The following is a 27,529-nucleotide window of genomic DNA, read 5'->3' as shown; positions in this document are numbered from 1 at the left end:
GACATGTAGTTGGTTAAGTAGTGTGCATACATCTATTACAAAGAGGGAGGTATACACTCACCGGACAGTTTATTAGGTACCTAAAAGGTGTCGGAAACATTTGTAGCGCGTTGGCATCAAGGGACCTAATGTGTGGCAGGAAAACATTCCCCACACCAGTACACCAACACCACCAGCCTGTACCAGACCGGATAGGTCCATAGACTCGTGCTGCTTACGCCAAATCCTGACTCTGTCATCATCATGATGCAACAGAAACCGGGATTCGTCGGACCAGGCAATGTTTTCCCACTCCTCAAATGTCCAGTGTTGGGGATCGTGTAAACACTGGAGCCGCTTCTTTTGAGTTTTTATCTGATAGGAGTGGAACCTGGTGTTATCAAGTTGTGCGCTCCGAGATGCCGTTCTGCATACCAATGTTGTACTGGAGCCGTTATTTGTCTGCCTGTTAGCTTGCACGATTCTTGCCATTCTTCTTCGACCTCTCTCATGAACAAGATGTTTTTGCCCACCTGGTCTGCCACTGGCTGGATATTTTTTGTTTGTAGCAACATTCTTGGGAAAACTCTATCGACACTGTCATGCGTGAAAATCCCAGGAGGGCAGCCATTTCTGAGATACTGGATCCGGAGCGCCTGGCACCGACGATCATACCAAGTCCCTTAGGTCACTAGTTTTGCCCATTCTAACGTTCAATCGAATAGTAACTGAATGCCTCAATGCCTGTCTGCCTGCTTTATATAGCAAGCCTTGGACACGTGACTCACTGTCTGTAGGAGCGACCCATTTTCGTGAACGGGGTGGTGTACCTAATAAACTGGCCAGTGAGTGTAGCTTGAGAATCCCTGAGCCAAACAGACTGTGGGAATAGATGGTCTTTGAGGCATGGACCATTGCCTCATGTCGAGACCCAAAGAAACCACACCTAATCATGGTAGTCTGCAGCAATGCCCTATTAAATCACTACAGAAAACAACGTTGTTACTTAGGTATGCTGAAAATTCCAGCAGAACCAGGACCTCTGGATGGGGAAAAGTTACTGTGTGGTGAACCACAGACCCCTGTGCAAATATACTCACATAAATCACTGGTGCACTGATGGATAAACACACACACACACACACAGCAAGGTTCTGCATGGGACTGCATGTTGTGGAGGAAAGGAAAGGGATCTTACCTCCATGGGAACCACCTGCATGAGAATGGCGAAGTTGGTGAGATGGTTACACAGACACACCGAGTAGGACATGTTCCCTCCGGACCGCACACAGCCCTCATTGGACCAAACACCCACCTTTGAACTGATGGAGGACAGACAGACAGACAGACAGACAGACAGACAGACAGACAGACAGACAGACAGACAGACAGACAGACAGAGGAGACAGTCAGTCAGAGAGAGGACAGACACACAGGAGACAGCCAATCAGGTAGAGGAAGGAGACACACACAGAGACACAGGAGTTGAGACAGAGAGATTGTCAGACACATATGCAAGCACACACATAAACATGCCTGTCAAAATAGCAGGGATAAATCTACAATGGCACATACTCCCTAAACCAGATTATATTCTAGGTAAAACAATTATGTGGGAGGCCCTTTAACACATATGTTTTGCAGAATTAGATTTTTAATAGGGCTGTCAAATATTTCATTTTTTTCATGAACCACAGAAGGAAGGGGACAGGAAGCATAATGAGTCCAAGTAAAACAGTCACAATTCACAATGATTTATAGCATTTAAACAGCCAAAACATTGGCTTATCAGATGGCAGTGTTTTTACTGAAGGTTGCACACTCCCTCCCTCAATATATATACTGTACCAAATGTATTGATGCTATGTATCAAGGATGTAATGTATATGATGATGATGTTTTGGGCAAAATGAGTTATTTCAGTGATAGACATGAAATAGACATATTTCAGTGTGCATATGTAAACCCAACCTGTAGTCGAGGAAGGCACAGTAGAGGAACACTTTGTTGCTTTGGTTTAAGGCTTGACCCTGCTGATCCCTGTTCTGAAAAAAGAAAACAATGTCCTAATTTCACAGTTACAGCTCTACTTCACAAACCTCTATTGTGAGATGGGCATGTGTGACATTTTGATATTCTTTGGCATTTGTATCTTGTCAAAATCAAATCCCAAAGAAGACCTCATTTTATATTTCTGAACAGAATTCAGTTGATGAACCAGAAGTCCAGGTCTCCCTTGAAAAACGGGTTGTTTTACCTCAAGGAGACAACCTGGTAAAATAAATAATTAAATAGAAAACAATTGACTTGATTGTATTAGTGAGTTGGAGTGATGGCCAACCCTGGCTTTTGTTTACTCCCATAAACCAGAGCAACCTGTTAGGAAAGTTACTGTAATCACCATGAGAGGGGCATGGGATCATTTGGAAGCTTTGGAAATGAGCAGCTCTCTCGAAGACGGCTTTCCATGACTCCAGTTGGCTCTCTCTTCATAAAATAAGCTTAACAACACCATTAGAGCTGGCTCGATGCGCTCCAAAAGTAGCAATCTCTTTTGAATTTGGAAGAATGAACCACCTTTTTTGTTTTTGTTTTGTGAAATCAAATAACAATGTCCCCTTCACTGGTGTTGAGAGACCAATAAACATCTGAAGAAGACATCAGCTTAACAAGCTAGAGCAGAGGTGTCAAACAAATTTTGCCCCGGGGGCCGCATTTGGTCTTCAATGAGGTCCGGAGGGCTGCAGTGAAAATTGGTAACATTTCCTTGTGCTAAAAATAGTCCTCTATCCATCATTTAGGAACTGTCAATGCTCCCTGACTGTCTAGCTGGACACAGTCAAGAAACTGTATGAATGCATGTCCATGATCATATCTACACAGTTTAGATTTGGTTTTAGCCATTTTAAAGTACAGTTGAAGTCAGAAGTTTACATACTGTACACCGTAGCCAAATATATTTAAACTCAGTTTTTCACAATTCCTGACATTTAATCCTACTAAAAAGTCCCTTTCTTGGTCAGTTAGGATCACCAATTTATTTTAAGAATGTGAAATGTCAGAATAATAGTAGAGAGAATGATTCATTTCAGCTTTATTTCTTTCATCACATTCCCAGTGGGTCAGAAGTTTACATACATTCAATTAGTATTTGGTGGCATTGCCTTTAAATTGTTTAACTTGGGTCAAACATTTCAGGTAGCCTTCCACAAGCTTCCCACAATAAGTTGGGTGAATTTTGGCCCATTTCTCCTGACAGAGCTGGTGTAACTGAGTCAGGTTTGTAGGCCTCCATGCTCACACATGCTTTTTCAGTTCTGCCCACACATTTTCTATGGGATTGAGGTCAGGGCTTTGTGATTGAGGGAGTTGAAAGTTCGTGTTGCCCAGCAACAGCCCCAAAACATCACTGCTCTAGAGGAGATCTGCATGGAGGAATGGGCCAAAATACCAGCAACAGTGTGTGAAAACCTTGTGAAGACTTACAGAAAACATTTGACCTCTGTCATTGCCAACAAAGGTTATATAACAAAGTATTGAATAAACTTTTGTGATTGACCAAATACTTATTTTCCACCATAATTTGAAAATAAATTCATTAAAAATCCTACAATGTGATTTTCTGGATTTTTTTTCTCATTTTGTCTGTCATAGTTGAAGTGTACCTATGATGAAAATTACAGGCCTCTCTCATCTTTTTAAGTGGGAGAACTTGCACAATTGGTGGCTGACTAAATACATTTTTGTCCCACTGTATATTATTTTACATTATGATGAAGTGAAAACATGTTTTTAGATGAGTCTTTCTGGGTAAGTCTCTGAGATTTCCACATCTGGATTGTGCAACATTTGCCCATTATTATTTTCAAAATTCTTCAAGCTCTCTCACATTGAATGTTGATCATTGCTAGACAACCATTTTAAGTTCTTGCCATAGATTTTCAAGTAGATTCAAGTCAAAACTGTCACTGGCCACTCAGGAACATTCACTGTCTTCTTGGTAAGCAACTCCAGTGTAGATTTGGCCTTGTGTTTTAGGTTATTGTTATTGTTACTGAAAGGTGACTTAATCTCCCAGTGTCTGGTGGAAAGCAGACTGAACCATGTTTTCCTCTAGGATTTTGCCTGTGCTTGGCTCCATTCCATGTATTTTTTTATCCAGAAAAACTCCCCAGTCCTTAATGATTACAAGCATACCTATAACTTGATCCAGTCACCACTATGCTTGAAAATATCAAGAGTGGTACTCATTAATGTGTTGTATTGGATTTGCCCCAAACATTACACTTTGTATTCAGGACAAAAAGTGACTTGCTTTGCCACATTTATTGCAGTATTACTTTAGTGCCGTGTTGCAAACGGGATGCATGTTTTTAATTATTTTTTATTCTGTACAGACTTCCCTTTTTTCACTCTGTCAATTAGGTTAGTATTGTGGAGTAACTACAATGTTATTGATCCATCCTCAGGTTTCTCCTATCACAGTCTTCAAACTGCAACTGTTTTAAAGTCACCATTGGCCTCATGGTGAAATCCCTGAGCGGCTTTCTTCCTCTCCGGCAACTGAGTTTGGAAGGACGCCTGTATCTTTGTAGTGACTGGGTGTATTAATACACCATCCAAAGTGTAATTAATAACTTCACCATGCTCAAAGGAATATTCAATGTCTGCTTTATTATATTTACCCATCTACCAATAGGTGCCCTTTTTGCGAGGCATTGGATAACCTCTCTGGTCTTTGTGGTTGAATCTGTGTTTGAAATTCACTGCTTTACTGAGGACCTTACAGATAATTGTATGTGTGGGGTACAGAGATGAGGTAGTCATTCAAAAATCATGTTAAACACTTTAATTGCACACAGAGCAACTTATTATGTGACTTGTTAAGCACAGTTTTACTCCTGAACTTATTCAGGCTTGCCATAACAAAGGGGTTGAGTACTTATTGATGCAAGACATTTCAGATTTCAATTTTTAATCCATTTGTAAAACATAATAAAAAAAAACAGAATTCCACTTTGACATTATGGGGTATTGTGTGTACTGTGGGCCGGTCAGATACATTCTCAATTTAATCAACTTAAAATTCAAGCTGTAAAACAACAAAATGTGGAAAAAGTAAAGGGGTGTGAATACTTTCTGAAGGCACTATACAGTATATATATATATAAAAACAATTCTTACCCAAACCACCCAGGCCGTATTGGACACCCTGACGGGTTTGACACCCCCCGAGCTAGATCATAACAAAGGCTCAACCCCGCAGCAAAGGTGATTATTACATTGTGTGAGACTCCTTACTGTCATTTTATTTGATTATAACTCACTTTTTACATATAATTCCTTTAAATGGAGTCCCCAGAGACAGTGAGCTAATGGTTGAAGGAATGTGGTAATTAGGGCCTGGCTATGGTTTCAGGTTCACCCTAACGCTCCATCCAATCTTTCCTCAACACAAAACAAAGTATTCATAGGCTGGCATGGTGTAACATCTACAGCAGACCCACCTCTCCTTATTCCCTGGGCCTTAATGGAGAAATTAGATCAGAGTGTTGAGATGAACTGTCTCTATTCCCTTCTGGAATAAGTGAGTGAGCGGGAGAGTGAATCTGACAGTGAGGCACGATGCCTTGTGCATGTGTCTGTTTCCTGGCCCTACCATACACTCTCTGTTTCATATTACCTTATAATGTTAACTATGGGCCAAACTCTTGCCTTCACAGTATATATATTTTGTGTGTGATTTTCGCCTTACTCACACAATAGCTAAGTCTGTACTTTGATCAACCTGTGTAGAGCAGTGTGCTGCTCACCTGAACATTGTGCTGTATGTACAGAAAGGACTCATGTGTAGGACTGTGTGCTCCATAGACAGGCCTTGAGAGCAGCACACATGCAGCCCATCAGAATGGGAAACGTCTGTCTTTGACGAGGTGCGAGAGACCCTCTGGGAGAGTTTACAGGGCCCTGTGGGGTTTAATAACTCACTGGTTCTTGGTGGGTGTAAATAGAAGCAGATGGGAGGGTGAGGTACAACTAGGATCCATTCACAGTCCAGGAAGAGAAAGAACAATTATACACTGCCATCAGGCATTCCTTTACTCTGGAACATGTGTTCTCTTCTATCGCTGAAACTTTGATGCTATTATGTTAGTGAGAAAACTAGGGGACTAATTTTCCACATTGAGTGATTACGGAGAGGGAAAATGTTACAAGCTCTGACATGGACCAGACCCCCTGATGAAACGGACAGTCACAGATGGGAGATGTGGTATTATTCAGTCACAATGTCTCTGTGGCGACACAGTGGTTGTTGTTCTGACATGTCCGTTGGGTGTTTCTGAGCCCATATCTGGGGAGAGCGAGAGTAGGGAGAGTGATGTGGAGTTGAGTCTCTCCTCAGTGTTAGAATGCAGAAAGAGAGCGAGAGAGAGAGAGATGTCATCTGGTCTGTGTGTGTGTGTGTGTGTGTGTGTGTCTGTGCATGTGTCTATGTGTGCGTGTGTGTCTGTGTGTGTGTGTGTGTGTGTCTGTGTGTGCGCGTGTCTATGCGTGTGTGTGTGTGTGTGTCTGTGTGTGTCTGTGTGTGTGTCTGTCTGTGTGTGTGCGCCTGCCACTGCTCCCTCGTCTCCCTGGTGCCCTGCAGCCTCACCGTCTGCCAGGAAAGAGAGCTCCGCTCCATCTATTTATTAACAACAGAGGGCTAGCAAAATTAGCCTTGGAAATCACTTCAAACCTCATCTGAGGGAGAGAAAGAGAGCGGAGAGAGAAAGAGGGCGGAGAGAGAAAGACAGCGACAGAGAAACAGTCAGAGAGAAAGAGACAGAGAACGGAGGAGAGAGAGAACGACAGAGACAGAGACTGGAAGGCAGATTGAGGGAAAAAAGAAGAGAATGAGACTGCCAGAGGAAGGCCGAGAATAAGTGGCAGAGTGAGAGTGAGAGAAAGGGAGTAAGAGACACAGATAGTAGTAAACTACTGTAGTTCCTCTCTCTTTCCTCAGAGATCATTAAATGAGTAGCGAAGAAAGCAGTTTGTCTCAACTGTTCTGTCAACCCACTAGGCCTACATCACAAACAATGAGAGACCAGTGACATCCATCTAATCATTGAATCAGGGCATACAATAGAGTATGGATCGAGAATCCTGCAGCTCAGTAAGGAGTATAGTTAATGATTATGCAACTCCTTAAGGGTGAACGGGGTATTTTTCAGCTGCCATGACATCATGACAACACGCCTATCATGTGGCAGCGTGTTGCATAACAACATTTGGGGGAGATTCGTAGGGAGTATTATGCTTCAGGGATGAGTGGCATATGCTGGTGATTAACGAATAGCCCCCCCCATCTGTCGTCATGGTGAAAGAATGGCCTTCCACGTCTGCCCTGCCAACAGGATAAATACCGGCTACATTCTGATATGTCTATTCTGGTCATATGAACAAATGTTGTGCTTTAGCTAGTTAATGTCAATGCAAAGCCTGACGTCTTTGAAGACAATCTCACAATGTCCATGGACAGAATGACAAGGTAAAAATACAAACTCTCACACATAACATCTGCATATAAGCCCCCCCTACACGACATACCCGCCAAACTCTTCGAGCTCCTCTCTGCACTGCGGCATCTTTCAGACCTCCCATGATTGCCAGAGCTGGATGTCAAGCCCTCTCTGTGGTTGAACTAACCTCCCCAACCACTGACAGGACACGCCTTCTCAAATCCAAAGGCATCAGACTATTCCAGGCCAAATTGAATAGTAGCTTTTGACAGCTGGTTCAGAAAGAAGACAGAAAGAATAAAGTGCAAAAGAAGAGGGAAGGGCGTATGGATGGTGGCTCACTCTCATGTGGACCTCTTGTAGGCTTCAATGCAGTGATTCTGACACATTGATACAGGAATACTGTATATACTGTACAGCAACCATTACACTACCTATCCATCAAAACTAAGCCCAACACCACCATATTTGATTTAACGTACAGCCAAATAGCGGACTAACACACAAACTCCCTCTGCACACTGTCCAGCACTACCACACTAACCCACATTCTCTGGGCTGGCATTGCTAGTCTGTAGTAAAGACTTATTTCAAATGCAATGCAGTCTATATAAATATTATGAACAATACATTTACAGCCATTTTTTATCTCAATATCAAATAATTTCTGGGTAACAATTAAGTACCTTACTGTGATTGTTTTAAATGAAAATGGTCACAAGCAAAGAACAATTTCTCAATAAATAATTTTGCTAGGACTGTCTGAGAGTGGTCTGAGTGGGGCGGGGAAATCTAAAACTAGCTGTTGTTAGCAGAGAGGCTTAAAACGCTCTTTCTTATTGGTCTATTAACTAATTTACCACCTGGTGATGTCACCAGGCAGGCCAAAACTCCATCCCACAAAAACAGGCTGAAATTTCAGGCGGTCTTATCAAACAGTTCTTACACTATAAGGACAACATCATTTTCAAAATGTTTACAGAATTATTCCAAAATCATAGTGGGGAAATATATATAAAACACAGAAAAATCACATTTTTGACAGCACTGAGCCTTGAAATTCGTGTCTTATGTAAAACACAATTAATAAAAATAAAGTCACCAATATCTTTTCAATTTCCCCACGTTTCGACATAGCAATCTAATTGAGGGCATGGAGAGAGACAGGGTGTAATTTAGAATTACTCTGAGGTGTGTGGTGTGGGACAGATACAATCGTCAGCCACTGAAAACTAGTCTAACAGCACAACCGTCTGCAGAGACAAGGAGAGCATTGAAACTCAAACTACATCAACTACACCATTATACCAAAAACACATGAATGAACTTCCTTTGTTGTCTTAGCATTTTAATAAACAGGAGAGTTCAGGTAGAGCTAAATCCGGTGTCTGGTTCCACTATATAACACGTAGAAAGTGCAAACATATGCATCTCCCCATGGCAACACTTACTGTAGTTAAAATGAGCCACAAAAGGAAGCACTTTATTGCTCTATGTCTGGGACAGGCACACAGAGGTGCAGTGAAACACTATCCAGTCCAGCAGGCACAATGGACCAAAGCACTCAGCACAGCAGGTTAGGATCACAGCAGAGCTTTAGTCACACATCACTGACTTGGGATCTGTTATGATATTATTTCAGACTGAGATCCACTTTTAATTGGTGGGTCTGAGCTAACCCCAGGACAGTTTGGGCTTAATAAACCGGTAGTATTGCTATGATATAAAGCTCCATGGTGTCAGACACACCAACTCATTTAGAGGATGTGGAGGAACGGTTAGTGCCATCCGGGATCCTTGGGATGTCCCTATCCTAAACCCTAACCCCTACCATTACCCTAACCCCTAACCTTAACCCCTACCATTATCCTAACCCTAACCCTAACCCCTACCCTAAACCCTAACCCCTACCATTACCCTAACCCCTACCCTTACTCTAACCATAACCTTAACCATTTTAAATGTCAACTTCAATGTGGTAGGGATGTCCCAAGGAGCCCGGATAGCAAGGACAGCGGAGGAAACATCTGAGCATAGCTTCACAACACAATTGGCCCAGAGCAGAGTGAGGTCATGATATCAGGGGAAATGTAAGGCTTGCAGCTGTGGTCTGAGTTGAGCCTCCAAGGTATACACACAAAACAACTATGTAAGTGTTGATAAGTGTGAAGAAAAGTGAAGCCAATTAAATGCTGGAAGTTGCCATTTTGTTTTGATAGGGCAGGAGGCCAAGATCTGGAAGTCTAACAATCTCACTCTAGTTATATTGCAATATCCATGATTGCAAAATTATATGGCATTTTGTTGAAATTATATGCTGGCCTTGCTGGGATAAAACAATCACACTACACCAAGCTTAATCTGAGATATTGGTATTTTCATTGAGTTGTGTTAATATGGGAGAATGTTACTTAAAGGAAAGATTCAGACATTTTCAATGTTATATAGTTTTGTGCATTTCTGAGCGATGTTCTATCGTTTCCCTGGGCCATTTCATGTGTTGCATCATGCAAAAATCATCACACTGGTTGTATTTCTGCCTGCTTGAACAGCAATAGCTTAGATACACATGGAAGCATGAAATTACCCTGGTAATCGATAGAACATCGCACAGAGATGCACAAAAACGATACAACATTGAAAATGGGTGAATCTTTCCTTGAAATATGCGCCACACTGTCACTTTCTCTTTTGCCCCAGGAAATGAAAAGGAAGTTCCATTTGAGTAACTTTGGGAAAGGGGAACAGCGCAAGGGGGAGAGAGAGAGAAAATAGGGCGGGGGAAAGAGAGACCCTCAATGCAAAGCTCCTGGCAAGAGGAGGATAGCAATCGCCAGACCTCCATCTGCAATTGATCAGCAAGCTGGCCCAAATGTGTAAGCAAGTCTGTGTGCGAGGGAGAAAGAGAGAGAGAGAGTGAGAGAAAGGGAAAAGAGAGAGAAAGAAAGAAAGAAGAAAAGGAGAGAGAGAGAGAAAGAAAGAGAGAGACTCACCCACAGGGTTTGGGTTGGATGTGTACTGGGAGCTATAAAAACTGGCAAATAAAGACTGCTTGTGGCAGAGACGACTGATACCATCTTTGGCTTACTTGTTTAAAAAATATTGGCTATCAGGGTTCTTAAAAAAGGTTTTGGTGGGTTTATTTTCTCCGTTTTTGATTAATAATTAATTCCACCCTTATTTGGAAGCTCCTGAAAGTCTACTAGACTTGCAATCCCTAGCCTGATCTCCCCTTCAAACACTCTCTTATCCTCACACCCCTTTTTTGTGTTTATTAAGCAGACATACAGCAGATGGATAAAAATCGGATCAATTACAGGGCAAAAGCAAGCTCTATAAAATGAAGTCAATATGACACCGAGCATTCATACTAGCTCTTTCATTCCAGCACCTGATAGAAGTGGCTGCTGCAGAACAGTATGAATGTGAGGGTCAGTTCTGGGAGAGATGGACAGAGGCCACCAGCGCTCCTACACTACTTCCTGTCCATTCCTCCACTCCCCACAGTCTCTCTCATGGAGCTGCCGCCGCCACTCCGAAACACAGTTTTATTGGCCTGTAAACTCAAGTCCTGCTTGTCAAAACCTTTTTTTAATCCTTTCAATTTTGACACTGAGCAACACCGGCATTCGGTGAAATCACACTTTCCATTTCTTCACCTCATACCATCAGTGTGATGCTTTGAGCGAAGAGGAGGAGTGGGGTTTTTATGTATGTATTAATGTTTAACTACAGACCCCAGTGCCCCTCTCTCCTCTTCGCTGACCCTCCCACGCCAGACCCACATCGGACAGAGCTAATAAATCACGGTTGGAGCCAAGGCCCAATCAGCAAAAGCTCAGAATAGCGTGAGAAAGCTCATGGGTTTCTGGCAGACCTGATAACACCTTCGCTCCGTATCGGAGCTGCTCCCCAAAACCCTGTTGGCTGGCGTGGCGTCACCTTGGACCAGACAGATACGACACAGCCAGTTAGCTCTGGAATGACATGACCTCGCTAGATGTTTGATGAGGCTCTAAGCTCACAGGTTATCAATCATGGATGCAAGGTCAAATTCACTGGCCATCCGCTCAGACCTGTTTGGACTCCCTTGTGAACGATGCTAACAGCCGTAACACAAGGTCATTATAGATCATTACGACTGGTCAGTGACACTGTCAATTAATTGCATATAGTTTTAGTCATTCACAGCAATAGGTTTCATGAAGTCACTTTTTCAGCCCATAAGACAGTTGTCCTCCATGTGAAATAAAGGATGTGGACACACACAGAGATGCATACAAAGCTCTCCCCCACCCTCCATTTGGCAAATCTGACCATAATTCTATCCTCCTGATTCATGCTTCCAAGCCAAGGAAGTATCAGTGACTCACTCAATACGGAAGTGGTCAAACGCGGATGCTAAGCTCCAGGACTGTTTTGCTAGCACAGACTGGAATATGTTCCAGGATTCATCCAATGGCATTGAGGAGTACACCACCTCAGTCATCGGCTTCATCAATAAGTGCATCGACGATGTCGTCCCCACAGTGACCGTACGTACATATCCCAACCAGAAGCCATGGATTATAGGCAACATCCGCATCGAGCTAAAGGCTAAATCTGCCGCTTTCAAGGAGCGGGACACTAGTCCGTACGCTTGTAAGAAATCCTGCTATGCCCTCAGACGAACCATCAAACAAGCAAAGTGTCAATACAGGATTAAGATTGAATAGTACTACACTGGCTCTGATGCTCGTCGGATGTGGCAGGGATTGAAAACTATTACGGACTACAAAGGGAAACCCAGACGGGAGCTGACCATTGACGCGAGCCTACCAGACGAGCTAAATGCCTTTTGTGCTCACTTCAAAGCAAGCAACACTGAAACACTGCTGTTCTGGATGACTGTGTGATAACGCTCTTGGTAGCAGATGTGAGCAAGATCTTTAAACAGGTCAACATTCACAAAGCCGCGGGGCCAGACGGATTACCAGAACGTGTACTCAAAGCATGCGCGGACCAACTGGCAAGTGTCTTCACTGACATTTTCAACCTCTCCCTGACCAAGTCTGTAAAACCTACATGTTTCAAGCAGACCACCATAGTCCCTGTGCCCAAGGAAGCGAAGGTAACCTGCCTAAATGTTTTACCGCCCGTAGCACCCACGTCGATAGCCATGAAGCGCTTTGAAAGGCTGGTCATGGCACATCAACAGCATCCTCCCGGACACCCTAGACCCACTCCAATTCGCATATCACCACAACAGATCCACAGATGACGCAATCTCAATCGCACTCCACACTGCCCTTTCTCACCTGGACAAAAGGAACATGTGAGAATGCTGTTCATTGACTACAGCTCAGCGTTCAACACCATAGTGCCCTCAAAGCTCATCACTAAGCTAAGGAACCTGGGACTAAACACCACCCTCTGCAACTGGATCCTGGACTTCCTGACGGGCCGCCCCCAGGTGGTAAGAGTAGGCAACAACAAGTCTGCCACGCTGATACTCAATACTGGGGACCCTTAGGGGTGTGTACTTAGTCCCCTCCTGTGCTCCCTTTTCATCCATGACTGCGTGGCCAAACACGACTCAAAGACCATCATTAAGTTTGCTGACAACACAAAAGTGGTAGGCCTGATCACTGACAACGATGAGAAAGCATATAGGGAGGAAGTCAGAGAACTGGCAGTGTGGTGCCAGGACAACAACCACACCGTCAACGTGAGAAAGACAAAGGAGCTGATTGTGGAACTCAGGATAAGGCGGGCCGAACAGGCCACCATTAATATCGATGGGGCTGTAGTGGAGCGGGTCGAGAGTTTCAAGTTCCTTGGTGTCCACATCACCAATTAACTATCATGGTCCAAACACACCAAGACAGTTGTGAAGAGGGCACAACAAAACCTGTTCCCCCTCAGGAGACTGAAAATATTTGGCATGGGTCCCCAGATACTCAAAGACTTTTACAGCTGCACCCTCGAGAGCATCCTGACCGGTTGCATCACCGACTGGTATGGCAACTGCTCGGCATCTGACCGTAAGGCGCTACAGAGGGTAGTGCGTATGGCCCATGGCCCAGTACATTACTGGGGCCAAGCTTCCTGCCATCCAGGACCTATATAATAGGCGGTGTCAGAGGAAAGCCCATAAAATTGTCAGAGACTCCAGTCACCCAGTCATAGACTGTTCTCTCTTCTACCACACGACAAGCTGTATAGGACCAAAAGGCTCCTTAACAGCTTCTATCCCCAAGCCATAAGACCCATGAACAATTAATCAAATGACCATCGGACTATTTACATTGACACTCCTCCTTCCCCTCCATTTGTTTTGCACACTGCTGCTACTCGCTGTTTATTATTTATGCATAGTCTCTTCACCATTACCTACATGTACAAATTACCTCGACTAACCTGTACCCCCGCACATTGACTCGGTACCGGTACCCCCTGTATATAGCCTTGTTATTGTTGTTTTATTGTGCTACTTTTTATTCTTTTTTGGTTTATTTGGTAAGTATTTTCTTAACTCTTCTTGAACTGCACTGTTGGTTAAGGGCTTGTAAGTATGCGTTTCACGGTAAGGTCTACACTTGTTGTATTTGGCGCATGTTACAAATAACATTTGATTTGATTTGAAACATGAGGTGATGGTGGAGGATGAATGGCACGACGATGGGCCTCAGGATCTCAGGATATCGTCACGGTATCTCTGTGCATTCAAATTTACATGGATAAAATTGTGTTTGTCGCCTGTAGCTTATGCCTTCCCATACCATAACCCCACTGCCACCATGAGGCACTCTGTTCACAACACTGACATCAGCAAACCACTTGCCCACACAAAGCACTACAAAGAGACGTGATCGTATACAAATGTAAGCAAGGTTTGAAATGATTATGTTTTAGTCAAATATTATACCTGTTTGGACTTCTTGCAGTCAATTTTCAGTTTACAAATGATTTGTAATTATGTTCCAGCCCCTACCAAAAATCGACCCGCGGCTGAATCTAGTTGATGATCCCTGTCCTACAGTGTTACTAATACACAGGACCTGTTGTTACCATGGCACCATGACCAGGATGGTGAAATATGGTGGAGCTGACAGGACTATGCTGCTGCTGACACAATTACCCTGCTCAGACTTTAATAAAGTGACTAGATGTCTCTCTCTCTCCTCTTGCTGGCTAAAAGCGTTGGGAAAACAGAAGGGTCCATCACAAATCATTTAGCTACCCCTGAGCAATGGAGGCACGCCACGGGAAGTCATTAGGGAGTGGACTTGGGACAGGCAGTAAAAAGCGGAGTGAACAATGACGGGAAAGGTCTTCCACATAGTGGGTGAGCAGTTCTCCCTCTTTCCTAGTTCAGAGGGTGATAAGTATCCACCAGCTCGCAGAGACATAAAAATTCCCAAAATAGTCAGTCACTTTTGGCCTGAATCTATCCTCCGGCTCACAACAGACCAGTAATAGCATATGTATGTTTTTTTCTGGTTAAGGTTACAGCCAAAAAGTGATGTGTGAGGTATGCAACTTCCAAACATAAGTCTCAACTATTGTCTTACGTTAGGTATTGGCACTTGGAAGTTCCCAAGTCAAAAAACAAAATCACATACTGTACGGTAATTTGTCATAAAATATTTGGTGTCACTGGAGTTGAGGTCCAAACTATTCCCGTCACATGACCAATGTTCATTTCTGTGAAAACCATTGCTTTATCGCTACTTTATTTTGTCACCATAACAACAAGTGGTAAGGCAGTGTAAGTGAGTGTAAATAGAAACACCTTGAATCAAGATGAAAGAGCACTGAAATGCATCTCCAGCACTTCATAATACAGGAGACTCTCCCCTCTCTCGTGGTGTCTGCTAAAATCATGTCACAGGAACCCGGTCAGATCCTTGAAGCATAAACATTTATTTCCATGGGAAAATGGAGGCAAACAAAGCCCATTGCCATGGTTTCACAAAGCCGCATGGTTTTAATTTGTGCTCTTAAGAGAGACGGAAGGAAAAAAATACCTTTGATGGTGATTCACTTTAATAGCAAGTGAATATTTTCAACTGAGCAGCTCACATGGCAGGGGAAGCACATTCTCTACAAGTAAAATGGACTGGGGCTACTTATGTTAGCTGATGGAAAAATATCCCATCTTATTTTTGGTAAAAAATGATTGGATAAAATTACTATTGGATGATATCTTGTGGAGTTCATTTTGCCCTCCTCCAACTATTGAGTGTTTATGGAAAAGTGTTTGACTTGAAGTGGGTGATTTAAGATCACTCTATGGATGGACTTTCGAGCTCTCCATTGCATTTCTGCATTTACAGTAGGACTAACAATTGCCATACACGTTTTCTAAGTTAACTTTCATTATGGGTTTCAAATGCCATGGGAGAGGTCTAAAGAAGCTGGCAACACTTTCTCCACTAAATCCCTGCCACAAAGCAGAAAGGCAAAAAATATGTTGTTCATAAACTCAAATGGTTGTTCCTTTCAAAGTGCACAAAGTTTACAGTTCAAATGTTGATAATCACTTTTCTTTTGGGAAGAATCATGCTTTGTTAAGGAAAATGAAGAGGTTGGGACTAATGGAAACAAAAATAAATGTCCTTTGTCTTTGTGAGTACTGAGCTTTTACAATCCACTGTTCACAAGAAACAGTTCCTTTCACATACTGTGAGGGAAAACAGGGAGGGGGTATTTTTGAGTGCCTTTGGAATGATATAGATCAGGGATGGGAACTTTGATGGGGGTGGGGGCCACAAAAAGAGTGACTAACAAAATCAATGGGGGACCCCAGTTGGTAATTCGACCATGATTACTAGGTTAGATAGCAGGCTAGACTAACTTACCAATCAAAAAAGAAATAGCTGACATGGACTAATTGAGTGACTGTCCCCTACTGAGCCCCCCCCCCCAAAAAAAGAAACAATATACAAAAGGGGATACTCCTTGGCCAAAATCACACCCTTCTTCCGATAAGGTAACAGTCCCGCAACCAGCAACTGTGATGCCCATTTCTGAAGAACCATTGCTAAACAGTTTTCCAGCACAATTTTTCCCTCACTCATAACAGAGATGGTTTCTTATGGCCAGTAAAATGGTAATCCCATCGTCATAGCTTGGTAATTCAATACACTCCTGTGTGTGTTGGTATGTACTCTTACCAGGATGTGTGTGAGGACGATCTTGATAAGCGGAGCCCCAGACAGGTTGACGGACAGGGCAGGCGATGGCTCCACCTTCAGTGAGATGAGGAAACTAGCCACCTGGATCTTATGGTCTTTGAAATCAGCTGCCTCATTGATCCTGAGAGAGATGGTTTGTCACTAACACCAATGAGAGGTGTTTTATGTACACAGTAGTGTCACAGAGGGCTCAGAACAGTAGCAGGAGAGTGGGACTCTGAAACACCTGTCATGTCATCAATCACAGTCAGGAGCTTTTCGAGGTCAACAGGTAAGTGACGGTAGGTTGTAGAGGCAACACCCCCGTATCATTATACAGACGGACATTCACCCACTGGGGAGTGAAACAACCATTGGGAACTAACCTAATCATCAAATGTGAAGCAAATAAGTTATTCCTTCTAAAATGGTGGCATACTTACACCAATTGGAATTTCCTGAATAAACTGCTTTTCTACTTTGTAAACATGGGTGTTTATTATTGTCATCCAGTTTTACTGAGAAACTCGTTTAGAAGAAAGTATATTGTAGCAGAAGCTGATTGATCCTAAGTGCCGTATCACTTACACATGGTACTTTTAGGCTGCGTTTACACAGTTTGCATAATTGTAATCTTTTGCCATTCATTGGTCTTTCAACCAATTAGAACAGATCTTTTGCCAATAATTGGGCAAAATATCAGAATTGAGCTGCCTGTGTAAATGGTGTAAACGCTGCTTTAGATTCTGGATTTCTGCAGAGGCAGTCAAAACTATTTGCTGTACTGAGGGCCACAACAGTCAGTCCAACTCCTTGAGCATAATAAGCTGTATTTCTAGACGCAATTATGCTATTGATGATGTCTGCCAGTAACTACATGTTAATCAAACAAGATTGTTTACGCTTAGACCACCAAATTACTTTAATCAAATTCATGTAAAATATTTATTTCACAGGATTATCGTAATATGCTTCCCCTATTACTGGGAAAAGAAGTGTGTGGCCAAGTTCCTGTATGAAGTTAACGGCAGGATGTATCAGCCAGTGGCGGTTAAGTGGTCAGATGAGAGATCGCCTGGTGGGAGGCTGATAAGGAATGGCCCCAGGCATGATCTGTTACGGACAACAGGAAACAGGGGCGCCACTCCGCCAGGGGACCACAGCGGACACACAGGAAGTGATCCTGGCTGATGCTCAGAGCACTTATCGCCATAACATCCCTTAGATCCTCTGAGATCACTTCTTCTCAATGACTGTAATTCTTAATTGCAAGGCGTGCAAAGTAAACTATTTAGTTTATTGCGTACTTTTCTGATTGGTCCCCAAAGAGATGCTTTGACAACCTCAAGCGTCTTCTGAATGCTTGTAAATGAGAATATTATATTACTTTCTGCAGGCTCTAAACTTACTTTAAACAGTGCTGTCTACTGTACTGTGTTCGGTCAGGATAACTTTATATCACACATTTAAGTGAATCATAATTCCTACATAGAGAGCATTTCTGTTTGGTATGATCAGGGCTCCCATCCCCCTTACCTGGTCCTGAGTGGGCTGATCTCTCTGTAGTAGTTGTGCATGTTGTGGTAGAAAAGACCCACGATTGTGGTTTGGGCTGAGGTGGGAAGGGAGGGAGGGAGGGAGGGAGGGAGGGAGGGAGGGAGGGAGGGAGGGAGGAGAGAGAGTGGTCAAAGGTGAAACAGACTCATAGCAGGGTTGAGAATGTGATGAGGAGTTGCTAAAATGCTCACAGTGAGGGGAACTTAATGAAGCAGCCTCGCTGCCTCAAGTTGGCACTCCCTGACTAATTGGAGAGCTGTATGCTCACACACGGGTGAGATGGAGGGGGACCACGGACCACGTGTGTGTTGGGAAATTATGCAAGTCACAGTGCCATGACTGAAACAGTACAGCAGGAGGCCTGTGCCCAACTCTTATACACTCTCACCACCACATAGGCAATCTACAACATGGTAACTACTAGAGAGGGATCTGACGGTTGACGGTGAAAGTACCGCTTTCATGAAATCAAATCTACCTCAATGAGTAAGAAAACAAACACTGGTGTTGAAAATACATTGTGTATGAAATAATCTGAATTCATATCACAAGTCAAGGTTTTGAATCTAATAAACTTTGAATGTAATGACTGTAATGCCCCCTACCAGACCTTTGTAGGGATCAGTTGGTGGCCAGTTTGCCTATAAAGCTTTTCTAAGGAAGAAAGAAAATAATAGAAAAAGGCATAATCTGCATCTTTTTATGAATACTTGGAAGTATCTCAGTCCAAGAGAATTAAAAAAAATCTCTAACAATTTCTCTGCGCTTAATTGGCTTATAAAAGCACCACTTGGTGCCTTTAATACAGTATGCCATGTGTCAGGACACACAACGCTACATTAACTAAATCTAGGAGCTAAGTTGCCAGCAGTAACATTTATATTTAATTTCTGATAATGAGGTTTTAACAGATTATTAAAATGGTTTATTTAAAAGTTAGTGTAGCAACGCAGTGTGTTTGGGGGCCAGGTGGAGCCAAATGGATCTGACCCTAACACAAGTCTAACAAACACCGTTTTAATACTGCCGTAATTTCTGCCAAACCAGCATTCACAGCGCCGCTAAGAATGGGCTAAGTAAATCAATTAGTTCACTGTGAGTGGAGGGGCTTCTTTTGAATGGAGAGTAAAGTGGATGAAACGTATCCCTCTCTCTGTCTGTGGTACATTGCCTCTCTGCATAGAAGTCATACAGTACTGTAGCTGTAATCCTGCACTTTAAAGTCTCACAAGCAGTTTCATGTTGGCTCTCTCACACACTACCATTGCTATGTTAAAGGTCTTTAAACCTATCATCATAATAAACTTCTGCCCAATAGCAAGACCTTACTGGTTAGGCAAATGTATCTTAGCAGAAACAGAGTGCAGAAACAATGGCCAGTATTTATTCCTATTCAAGCCAATGAAGCTATGTGCTGAGGAGGAGTAAGAGCCAGACACAAAAGAAAGATGAGCATATGCTACATTCGAGCAGTGTAATACACACAAAATACGAATTGCTGTGAGAGAGTGAGTATTTCAATGTATTGTATGTTTTTAGAACATAGAGTGAAATGGGATGTAGGACACTCACACTGCATGGTGAACGCCTCACCGGGCACTGAGATGTAGTTCTTTCCTTGCATGGGGAAGCGGTAATGGGGAAGATTGTAGTTCTGTGGAATCTTCATCAGAGAGTAATCTATTGGGGTCGGGGGTTGGAAACAGAGAGAGAGGGAGCACTGTGAGTGGTTAACTAACTCCAACACCAGGCCTGGAGGGATTCTGACAGGGAGCCAAAAGCACAGTGTTATCTGCTGGTGGTGATGATTCATGGGCGGATCAAAGATTTGACTGAGCCCCTGGGAGAGAGACAACGCAGGCTTGTCCACAGGAAAACAAAATATTGTGCCAAACTAACCCCTACCAGAGGGAAATTAGTTGCATGGAAAGGACCATGGTTATCTAAGCTTGGTCAGATCTCTATCTTCTGAGGGAAACATACTGTATGAAGCCAGTTAGTTCAAAACTCTCCTTGAACTTCCTTCTTAGAACTTCCTTCTTAGTACAGTAACTCTCAACCCTAACTTAACACCACAGTCTGTGAGTCATACAGTACAGTCAGGAGAGAGTTGCGTCGTCACGGTACTGACCTGCTACAAAGGACTTTCCTCCCAGTGAGATGAGAGATCGGGGGCTGGGGCTGGACTCCAGGCTGGACACCATCTGGACCATCACGTTATCCACTGTCTCAATCAGCCCACTGACCACTGGGGTGGACTCCTGCTCCAAACGGTCCAATAACAACATTCACACTCATAGAGACACACTGGCAATTTACTGCATCTACTGTATTTTGAGAGTTGGTAAACTGTCCCTGATAGACCATAAAACCAAGTAGTAGCATGCGTTAAGAGTCTTATCAGCTGGGCCGATATTCACTGTATTACTGTAAATGCCATCTGACTTCCTTTTGATGGTGCTCTCCATGTCCAAGTCCAAAGTTTTCATGCACTAAGAACGTCTGGTTCAGCTTGCTCACATGAAAACAAGCACGCCTGTTCAGTGTGTATAGAAGTTGTAACGACAAACTCGCTCAAAATGTCTCTCTGCTCAGGAATTCCTGTGATCTCACGTGTGAGGGCGCTGAACTTGAGCCTGAACGAATGTGATCATATTCACAGTTCACTATCATATAGCTAGTTTGCTGTAAACTCACACAGTGACTTCACAGAGATATCATGAACTCGATATATTTCATATTTTTTATTTCTAATGTGTTCTTGTTCTACCGTGTGTTATGTTTAGTACTACATTGATATTGATTAGTGGGTTTAGAGCTGGCAAGAAAGGCATTTCACTGTACTTGTGCACGTGACATTAAAAACTTGAAACGTACTTACCTCATCTTCCCTGGCCACTTCAGAAGACAACACCTCCTCCACACTCTTCAGAAAAGCCTGGGCGGGACACAACAACACATCATGTCTGTGATCTGAAACAAACTATTACATCCTACTTTGGTGTGTGTGTTCGTGTGTGTGCCTTCGTGCGCACTCGCATGTATATATCCGTGTGTTCCTGCACCTGTGTGAAGTTGTTGGCAGTGTCGTGGGGGATGGTCTTGTTGGGCAGGCTGAATGACAGAGACTCCAGGAAGCCAAACATGGGCACGGGGTCCCGAGAGCTATGGATCTCCTCACTCAGCTTGTTGACGATAGAATAGGACACATATGCGACTCCCTGAGGGAACAAAACACCAGGCATTACTCTCCACAGAAACTCTCCAAAGACCAGAATGGGACCAATATACACAGGAACACATTATGGTGACCATTACCTTTAGTAAGAACTCTTTCTGCATAGAAGTCTGCTGTAAAAGACTGCTGGTCTTTTTCCAGCGTCATGCCCTACAGGGACCCATTTTGTGCTGTGTTGAACAGCTGTCTCTACTTTCTTCACTCTACGCCCACAACTGCCATTTAATAGGCAGGAGAGGTCTATTCACTTGTGTTCTCAATATCCCCCTTTCCAATTCCTCAGTCTTAAAGGGAAGAAAATGGTTCCATAAGAAATTAATTGTTTGTGTTTATTGCGGTTCAACCACCAGCCTTCTACCTAATTTCCTGCTGTGTGTCTGTTCTAGTAGTAAAACCCTGAAAACGGTTTAAAAATATCCACTTTCCCATGGTAAGACGTCAATCTGTATAAATCACCAAATTTCAAATCAAGTCAAAATCGTACTGGTCACATACACATGTTTAGCAGATGTTATTGCGGATGTAGCAAAATGCTAATGACTAGACCCCATTGTGTTGAGAAGTTGAGAACTCACCAGTGTTTGCATCGTAGAGGAGACTTCTTTAGGAACGCTTGTTGTGGAAGGGTAAGTCAAAGTATCACCTAGTTGGAGAAATACAAGAGTCCCATTAGCAGTGCTCTTCCACCGGTCATCAATAGCAACACTAGCTAGATGCCAAATAGAACGCTTAGAGAAGTGCTGGAATTTTTCAGGCCACAAAGATTCCTGATTCCTTGGAACATGTCTGATGATGGTGGACCTTCCCCCAGCCGGGGATAGATGAAAAGAAGTACTGTGCTATTGTACCTGCTCTTTAGATAATCAACCGCCAGATACATCACTGAGGTACTGTACAAGCCAAAGAGATGTTAGAAGGAAGTCATGACATCATGCTGTCTGTAAATAACACACCAATTAGTGCACTTAGCAACAATAAATGACCATATATGGTTTTACATTAGGAACGTCCCTTCCAACAGTCTGCTCTTCTTTAGTCCCATTCATTATCTACAGGTATAACATATTAAAACACTTTCCATAACCATAACAACCTTCTTGTTCATGTCTGTTATGTCTGAGAAAATTAAGGCTACGCCTTCATGCAACATGACCACCTGAGTCCTTCACAATGGGGTCTAGTCATTAGACAAAAACTCAGGGAATGGGTGTCCAGACGCAAATTATTCCTATTTTCCATAAGCATGACAAGTGATTCATCCATTTTTACTATCTTATACACATTTCACCATGCTCTGAATAACATTTCTCGGACCATACAGAGGACATTGTCCATTTCTTTTGAGTTTCAGAATAATTCTAGACCACACAAGATAAATCAAAGCAGCAATGAAAAAGGTCATTATGGTTTAAAATAACTTCAGTCACTCGGTTTAACGTCAGTTGAGTCCTCGAATGTGAAACCAAACGTTTATGGTGTGTGAGATGTGAGATGTGAGATGATGTTAAGATGAGGAGGTTTTACACGGCTTAATATCTTGTTGTGTATTCCATGCGTCAGTACTGTGCACGGAATGTCAATGGCAATGACCAAGATGGAAATAGCTTTTTAACCCCAATCTCCTCACATAAATCAAGGGGAAAGAGTGAACATAGTGAACATTTCACATCACGGAAAAAAGAGTGGTCCATTCCAGACTGACGGTGACATCTGACATTACCTGTGGCAGCTTTGTAGTACATGAGGATCTCCTCTGGTGACAGGGCCCTCTCCCAGATGACAAACTCATCAAAGGCTCCTGTCACGTAGTGTCCATAGGACTGCTCATTTCCTGTCCCAATGACCAGGTCAGGGTAAGGGTCCCCATAGTTCATGGACACGTTGCCAGTGGGGTCGCTGGTGTTGAACGTCCCGTTGATGTAGATGTTGAGACCGTCCGTCAGGGTCCAAGTGAACAGAATGTGGGTCCAGAAGGGCCCTGAAAGGGAAGAGAGAGGAGACATCATAATCAGGGCTTCACCTTCCCTTCACCTAAAGTATTTATCTACTCTTTGTATGTGGGTATTATAGCCTACAGTATGTCACACAAATTTTAATAGTGCTTTTCCACTATATCCACCCAATATGTCCCCATGCTCCACTCCAACCATTCAGTCAGCATCTCCATTCTATTCCTTCAAACGTTTCCAATAGACTTATCCAAAGACGAAATAACATCTTCAGTTCTTCTGAGCTAAACGGACAATAAAGAGAATCCCAAAAGACAATATATTCAATGTGAACACTTCCACCAGAAGAGCCTGGTTCAGTGTTAAAACACAGCTATCCTGTTGGGATTGGCTTAAACACAAACCAACAACTTCCCCATTCACACTTTCAATCTCTCTTTCCTTTTAAACTCTCCCGCTATTTTAGCTAGAAATGTTTCTGTCGCAGGTTAGGCAGGGACACATTGTGACAAGGTCTACTGAACCAGTCATGTCTCCTGGTACTGGTACAGGTCTCATAAGAGCTGGTTCAGTCATAGATCTGTTATGAGCCTAAGGCTAAACAACTGCATGGTGAAATGGTGACATATCATCATGTCAAATTATATGAACCAGATGTTTGATATTCTGTAAGTAATAATCAAATAAATCAAAAGTACACATGAAGTCCTGACGCCTCATGTTCTTAACCTTAATTAATTGTAACAAAAACAAGACGACGGAGGACACTTGAGAATGTGAACATTTTTTGGTAAATGTTTCTTTCTTTTTCAAAGAACCTGCAGTGCACAGAGCGACATGATATGTTTTCCTCCATAAATAGCAGATCTGAGATTGTAAGGGATGGAGAAATAGTTTTGCCCATGTAGTTTATGTTTATGTTATTTCAATTACTTAATTTAGAGTCTACTTGGACCTGTGAGTTTGAAATACAGTGCATTTGGAAAGTATTCAGACCCCTTCCCCTTTTCCACATTTTGTTACCTTACAGCCTTATTCTAAAATGGATTAAATAACACATTTTCCTCATCAATCTACACACAATACCCCATAATGACAAAGCAAAAGCAGATTTTTTTGCAAATGTATTAAAAATGAAATGCAGAAATACTTTATTTACATAAGTATTCAGACACTTTGCTATGAGATTTGAAATTGAGCTCAGGTGCATCCTGTTTCCATTGATCATCCTTGAGATGTTTCTACAGCTTGATTGTAATCCACCTGTGGTAAATTCAATCGATTGGACATTATTTGGAAAGGCACACACCTGTCTATATAAGGTCCCACAGTGCATGTCAGAGCAAAAACAATAACAGCCATGAGGTCAAAAGAATTGTCTGTGGAGCTCCGAGACAGGATTATGTCGAGGCAGATCTGGGGAAGGGTACCAAAAAATGTCTGCAGCATTGAAGGTCCCAAAGAACACAATGGCCTCCATCATTCTTAAATGTCAGAAGTTTGGAGCCACCAAGACTCTTCCTAGAACCTACCAGAAGGACAACCACCTCTGCAGCACTCCACTAATCAGGCCTTTATGGTAGAGTGGCCAGACGGAAGCCACTGCTCCGTAAAAGGCACATGACAGCCCGCTTGGAGTTTGTCAAAAGGCACCTAAAGGACTTTCAGACCATGAGAAATAAGATTCTCTGGTCTGATGAAACCAAGATTGAACTATTTGGCATGATTCATCCCTCCAGAGAACGCGTTTCCACTGCTCCAGAGTCCAATGGCGGCGAGCTTTACACCACTCCAGCCGACGCTTGGCATTGCACGAGGTGATCTTAGACTTGTGTGCGGCTGCTCGGCCATGGAAACCCATTTTATGAAGCTCCCAAAGAACAGTTATTGTGCTGACGTTGCATCCAGAGGCAGTTTGGAACTCAGTAGTGAGTGTAGCAACCGATGACAGACGACTTTACGCACTACACGCTTCAGCACTCGATGGTCCCCTTCTGTGAGCTTGTGTGGCCTACCTCTTGGTGGCTGAGCCGTTGTTGTTCCTAGACGTTTCTACTTCACAATAACAGCATTTACACTTGACCGGGGCAGCTCTAGCATGGCAGAAATTTGACGATCTGACTTGTTGGAAAGGTGGCATCCTATGACGGTGCCACATTTAAAGTCACTCAGTAAGGCCATTCTACTGCCAATGTTTGTCTATAAAGATTGCATGGCTGTGTGCTCGATTTTATACACCTGTCAGCAACGGGTGTGGCTGAAACAGCTGAATCCACTCATTTGAAGGGGTGTCGACATACTTTTGTATATATAGTGTACATATGCAGTATTTAGAATGCTGTTCAGTATTTACTGTAGTTACACAACAATATGGAAACAGGCTTGCCATTAAAAAGTAACACATTTATAGTTTTAGATAAAGAATTAATTGAGTCCATTATTGAATCCATAAAATCTCTCTGGGACCAACAGTATCTGCTGATGATTGTAGCTCCATCTACATACAATCAACCAAAACATTTACATTTATGGTTAAAAATGAAAACATTATTGAAAATCACAATACATTCTTCATGCATTCATATAAGAATATGTATAAAAATAACCCAAAATCACCCAAAATATATATACATTTTTCCTCCCACCACCCACATGGGAGGCCAGGAGGTTTATATAAAAAAGGTTTTAATTATTGTTTAGTATCATAATGAATTTGATCAACTTTTTCACCTTAATGGTTTTCCTTTTTTTAAAGGGATACTTTGGGATTTTGGCAGTGAAGCCGTTTATCTCCTTACCCAGAGTCAGATGAATTTGTGGATACCATTTGTATGTTTCTGTGTCCAGTATGAAGGTAGTTAGAGGTAGTTTCGTGAGCCAATGCTAACAAGCGTTAGCGCAATGGCTGGAAGTCTATGGGTATCTGCTAGCATTAGCGCAATGACTGGAGGTGCTAAAGCAAGCTAACAACTGAAAGCAGACATAAAAATGGAATCCACGAGTTCATCTGACTCTGTGGAAGTAGATAAAGGGCCTCTTTGCCAAAATCCCAAAGTATCCCTTTAAATACCTGGTATATTGATGTTAGCCCTCCACCTCTTCGAGTTGCCTCGTGTGTAGAACTCTACGTATCCAGCGTAGGCATTGGCATAGACAGAGAAGCCATTGGAGATGACTTTCCCTCCAGAGGCTATTGCAAAACGTGACTCTGCCTCCTGGTTCTTCCAAAAGAAGGAAAATGTAATCCCTGAAAAACCCGAACATAGATTTATTAAAGATTTAAAAATAGGGGAAATTGTTTCAGACCACAAATCATGCTAGTTATAATACATTTAGATCTACAGTAAATGCCATAAATGAGATTTTTGTGAGTTACCCCATTAGATAGTCACTTATGATTTGTGAAAATATTACACATCTACTGTGTAGAATGTTGGGGAGATGAGATCGAGGGAGGCAGAACTCACCCTCAGGACCACACAGAGTGGGGTCACTAATGCAGGAGTTCTGGTAGTTCCCAAAGTGGAGAAAGGTGCCGCCATTATCTCCATTCAGATAGATGCCCTTGTTGACCATCCCTTCAACTATGTCTACAGGAGGATGAAATAACAACATTATTTTGCCTGATGAGAAAAAGAGGTAGATTTGTCTCTGAAGTGGGCTTTTTATAGGCAAACAATTAGGCAAACCAGTATCATCGATTTATGAACAGATTCTCTGAACTGCACCAAATGTTGGGTGTTTCCACTGCATAATGATCTACCATTTATGAATGGTAGCCAGCTACGACCCAAAGATTTATCTTTGATGTTCTCCTGCCTTAAATCATGTTATCAGACAAAATGAAATTGTCCTGATGTATTGATGTTCAAAAGTCAAGCTCAACTTTACAGCACTCTAGAAACAGATCTGATAACCAAATCAAATCAAATCAAATCAAACCTCCATACTCAAAGCTTGTCTAATCACAATTTACACACTGCAGTCTCTGCTCTTTTTCCAGTGAAGAAAACAACTGTCTCTCCCTGACTACACACACCATCTTACACACACACACACACACACACACACACACACACACACACACACACACACACACACACACACACACACACACACACACACACACACACACACACACACACA

General features: G+C 42.7%; 1 protein-coding gene across 4 annotated transcripts in view; it reads right to left on the bottom strand.

The window, feature by feature from the left end:
• Positions 1-27,529, bottom strand: part of LOC112262996 (adhesion G-protein coupled receptor D1) — a 41,957-nt gene that overhangs the window by 11,717 nt on the left and 2,711 nt on the right. For all 4 annotated transcript variants that reach the window (XM_042331610.1, XM_024438927.2, XM_024438928.2 and 1 more), the window contains 12 exons: positions 26,851-26,973; positions 26,454-26,630; positions 23,155-23,412; positions 22,010-22,077; positions 21,262-21,417; positions 21,078-21,134; positions 20,328-20,457; positions 19,769-19,876; positions 18,176-18,251; positions 16,640-16,781; positions 1,951-2,024; positions 1,178-1,301 (listed from right to left, as the gene is read on the bottom strand). In XM_042331610.1, coding sequence (XP_042187544.1) covers positions 1,178-1,301; positions 1,951-2,024; positions 16,640-16,781; positions 18,176-18,251; positions 19,769-19,876; positions 20,328-20,457; positions 21,078-21,134; positions 21,262-21,417; positions 22,010-22,077; positions 23,155-23,412; positions 26,454-26,630; positions 26,851-26,959 — 1,479 coding nt within the window. In that variant the 5' untranslated portion in view covers positions 26,960-26,973. The remainder of the gene's footprint in view (positions 1-1,177; positions 1,302-1,950; positions 2,025-16,639; positions 16,782-18,175; positions 18,252-19,768; positions 19,877-20,327; positions 20,458-21,077; positions 21,135-21,261; positions 21,418-22,009; positions 22,078-23,154; positions 23,413-26,453; positions 26,631-26,850; positions 26,974-27,529) is intronic.

This window comes from Oncorhynchus tshawytscha, linkage group LG12 (assembly GCF_018296145.1).
Source record: "Oncorhynchus tshawytscha isolate Ot180627B linkage group LG12, Otsh_v2.0, whole genome shotgun sequence".
NCBI lineage: Eukaryota > Metazoa > Chordata > Actinopteri > Salmoniformes > Salmonidae > Oncorhynchus > Oncorhynchus tshawytscha.
Note: the sequence above shows the minus strand (reverse complement) of the source record. Positions and strands in the feature narration are given on the sequence as shown.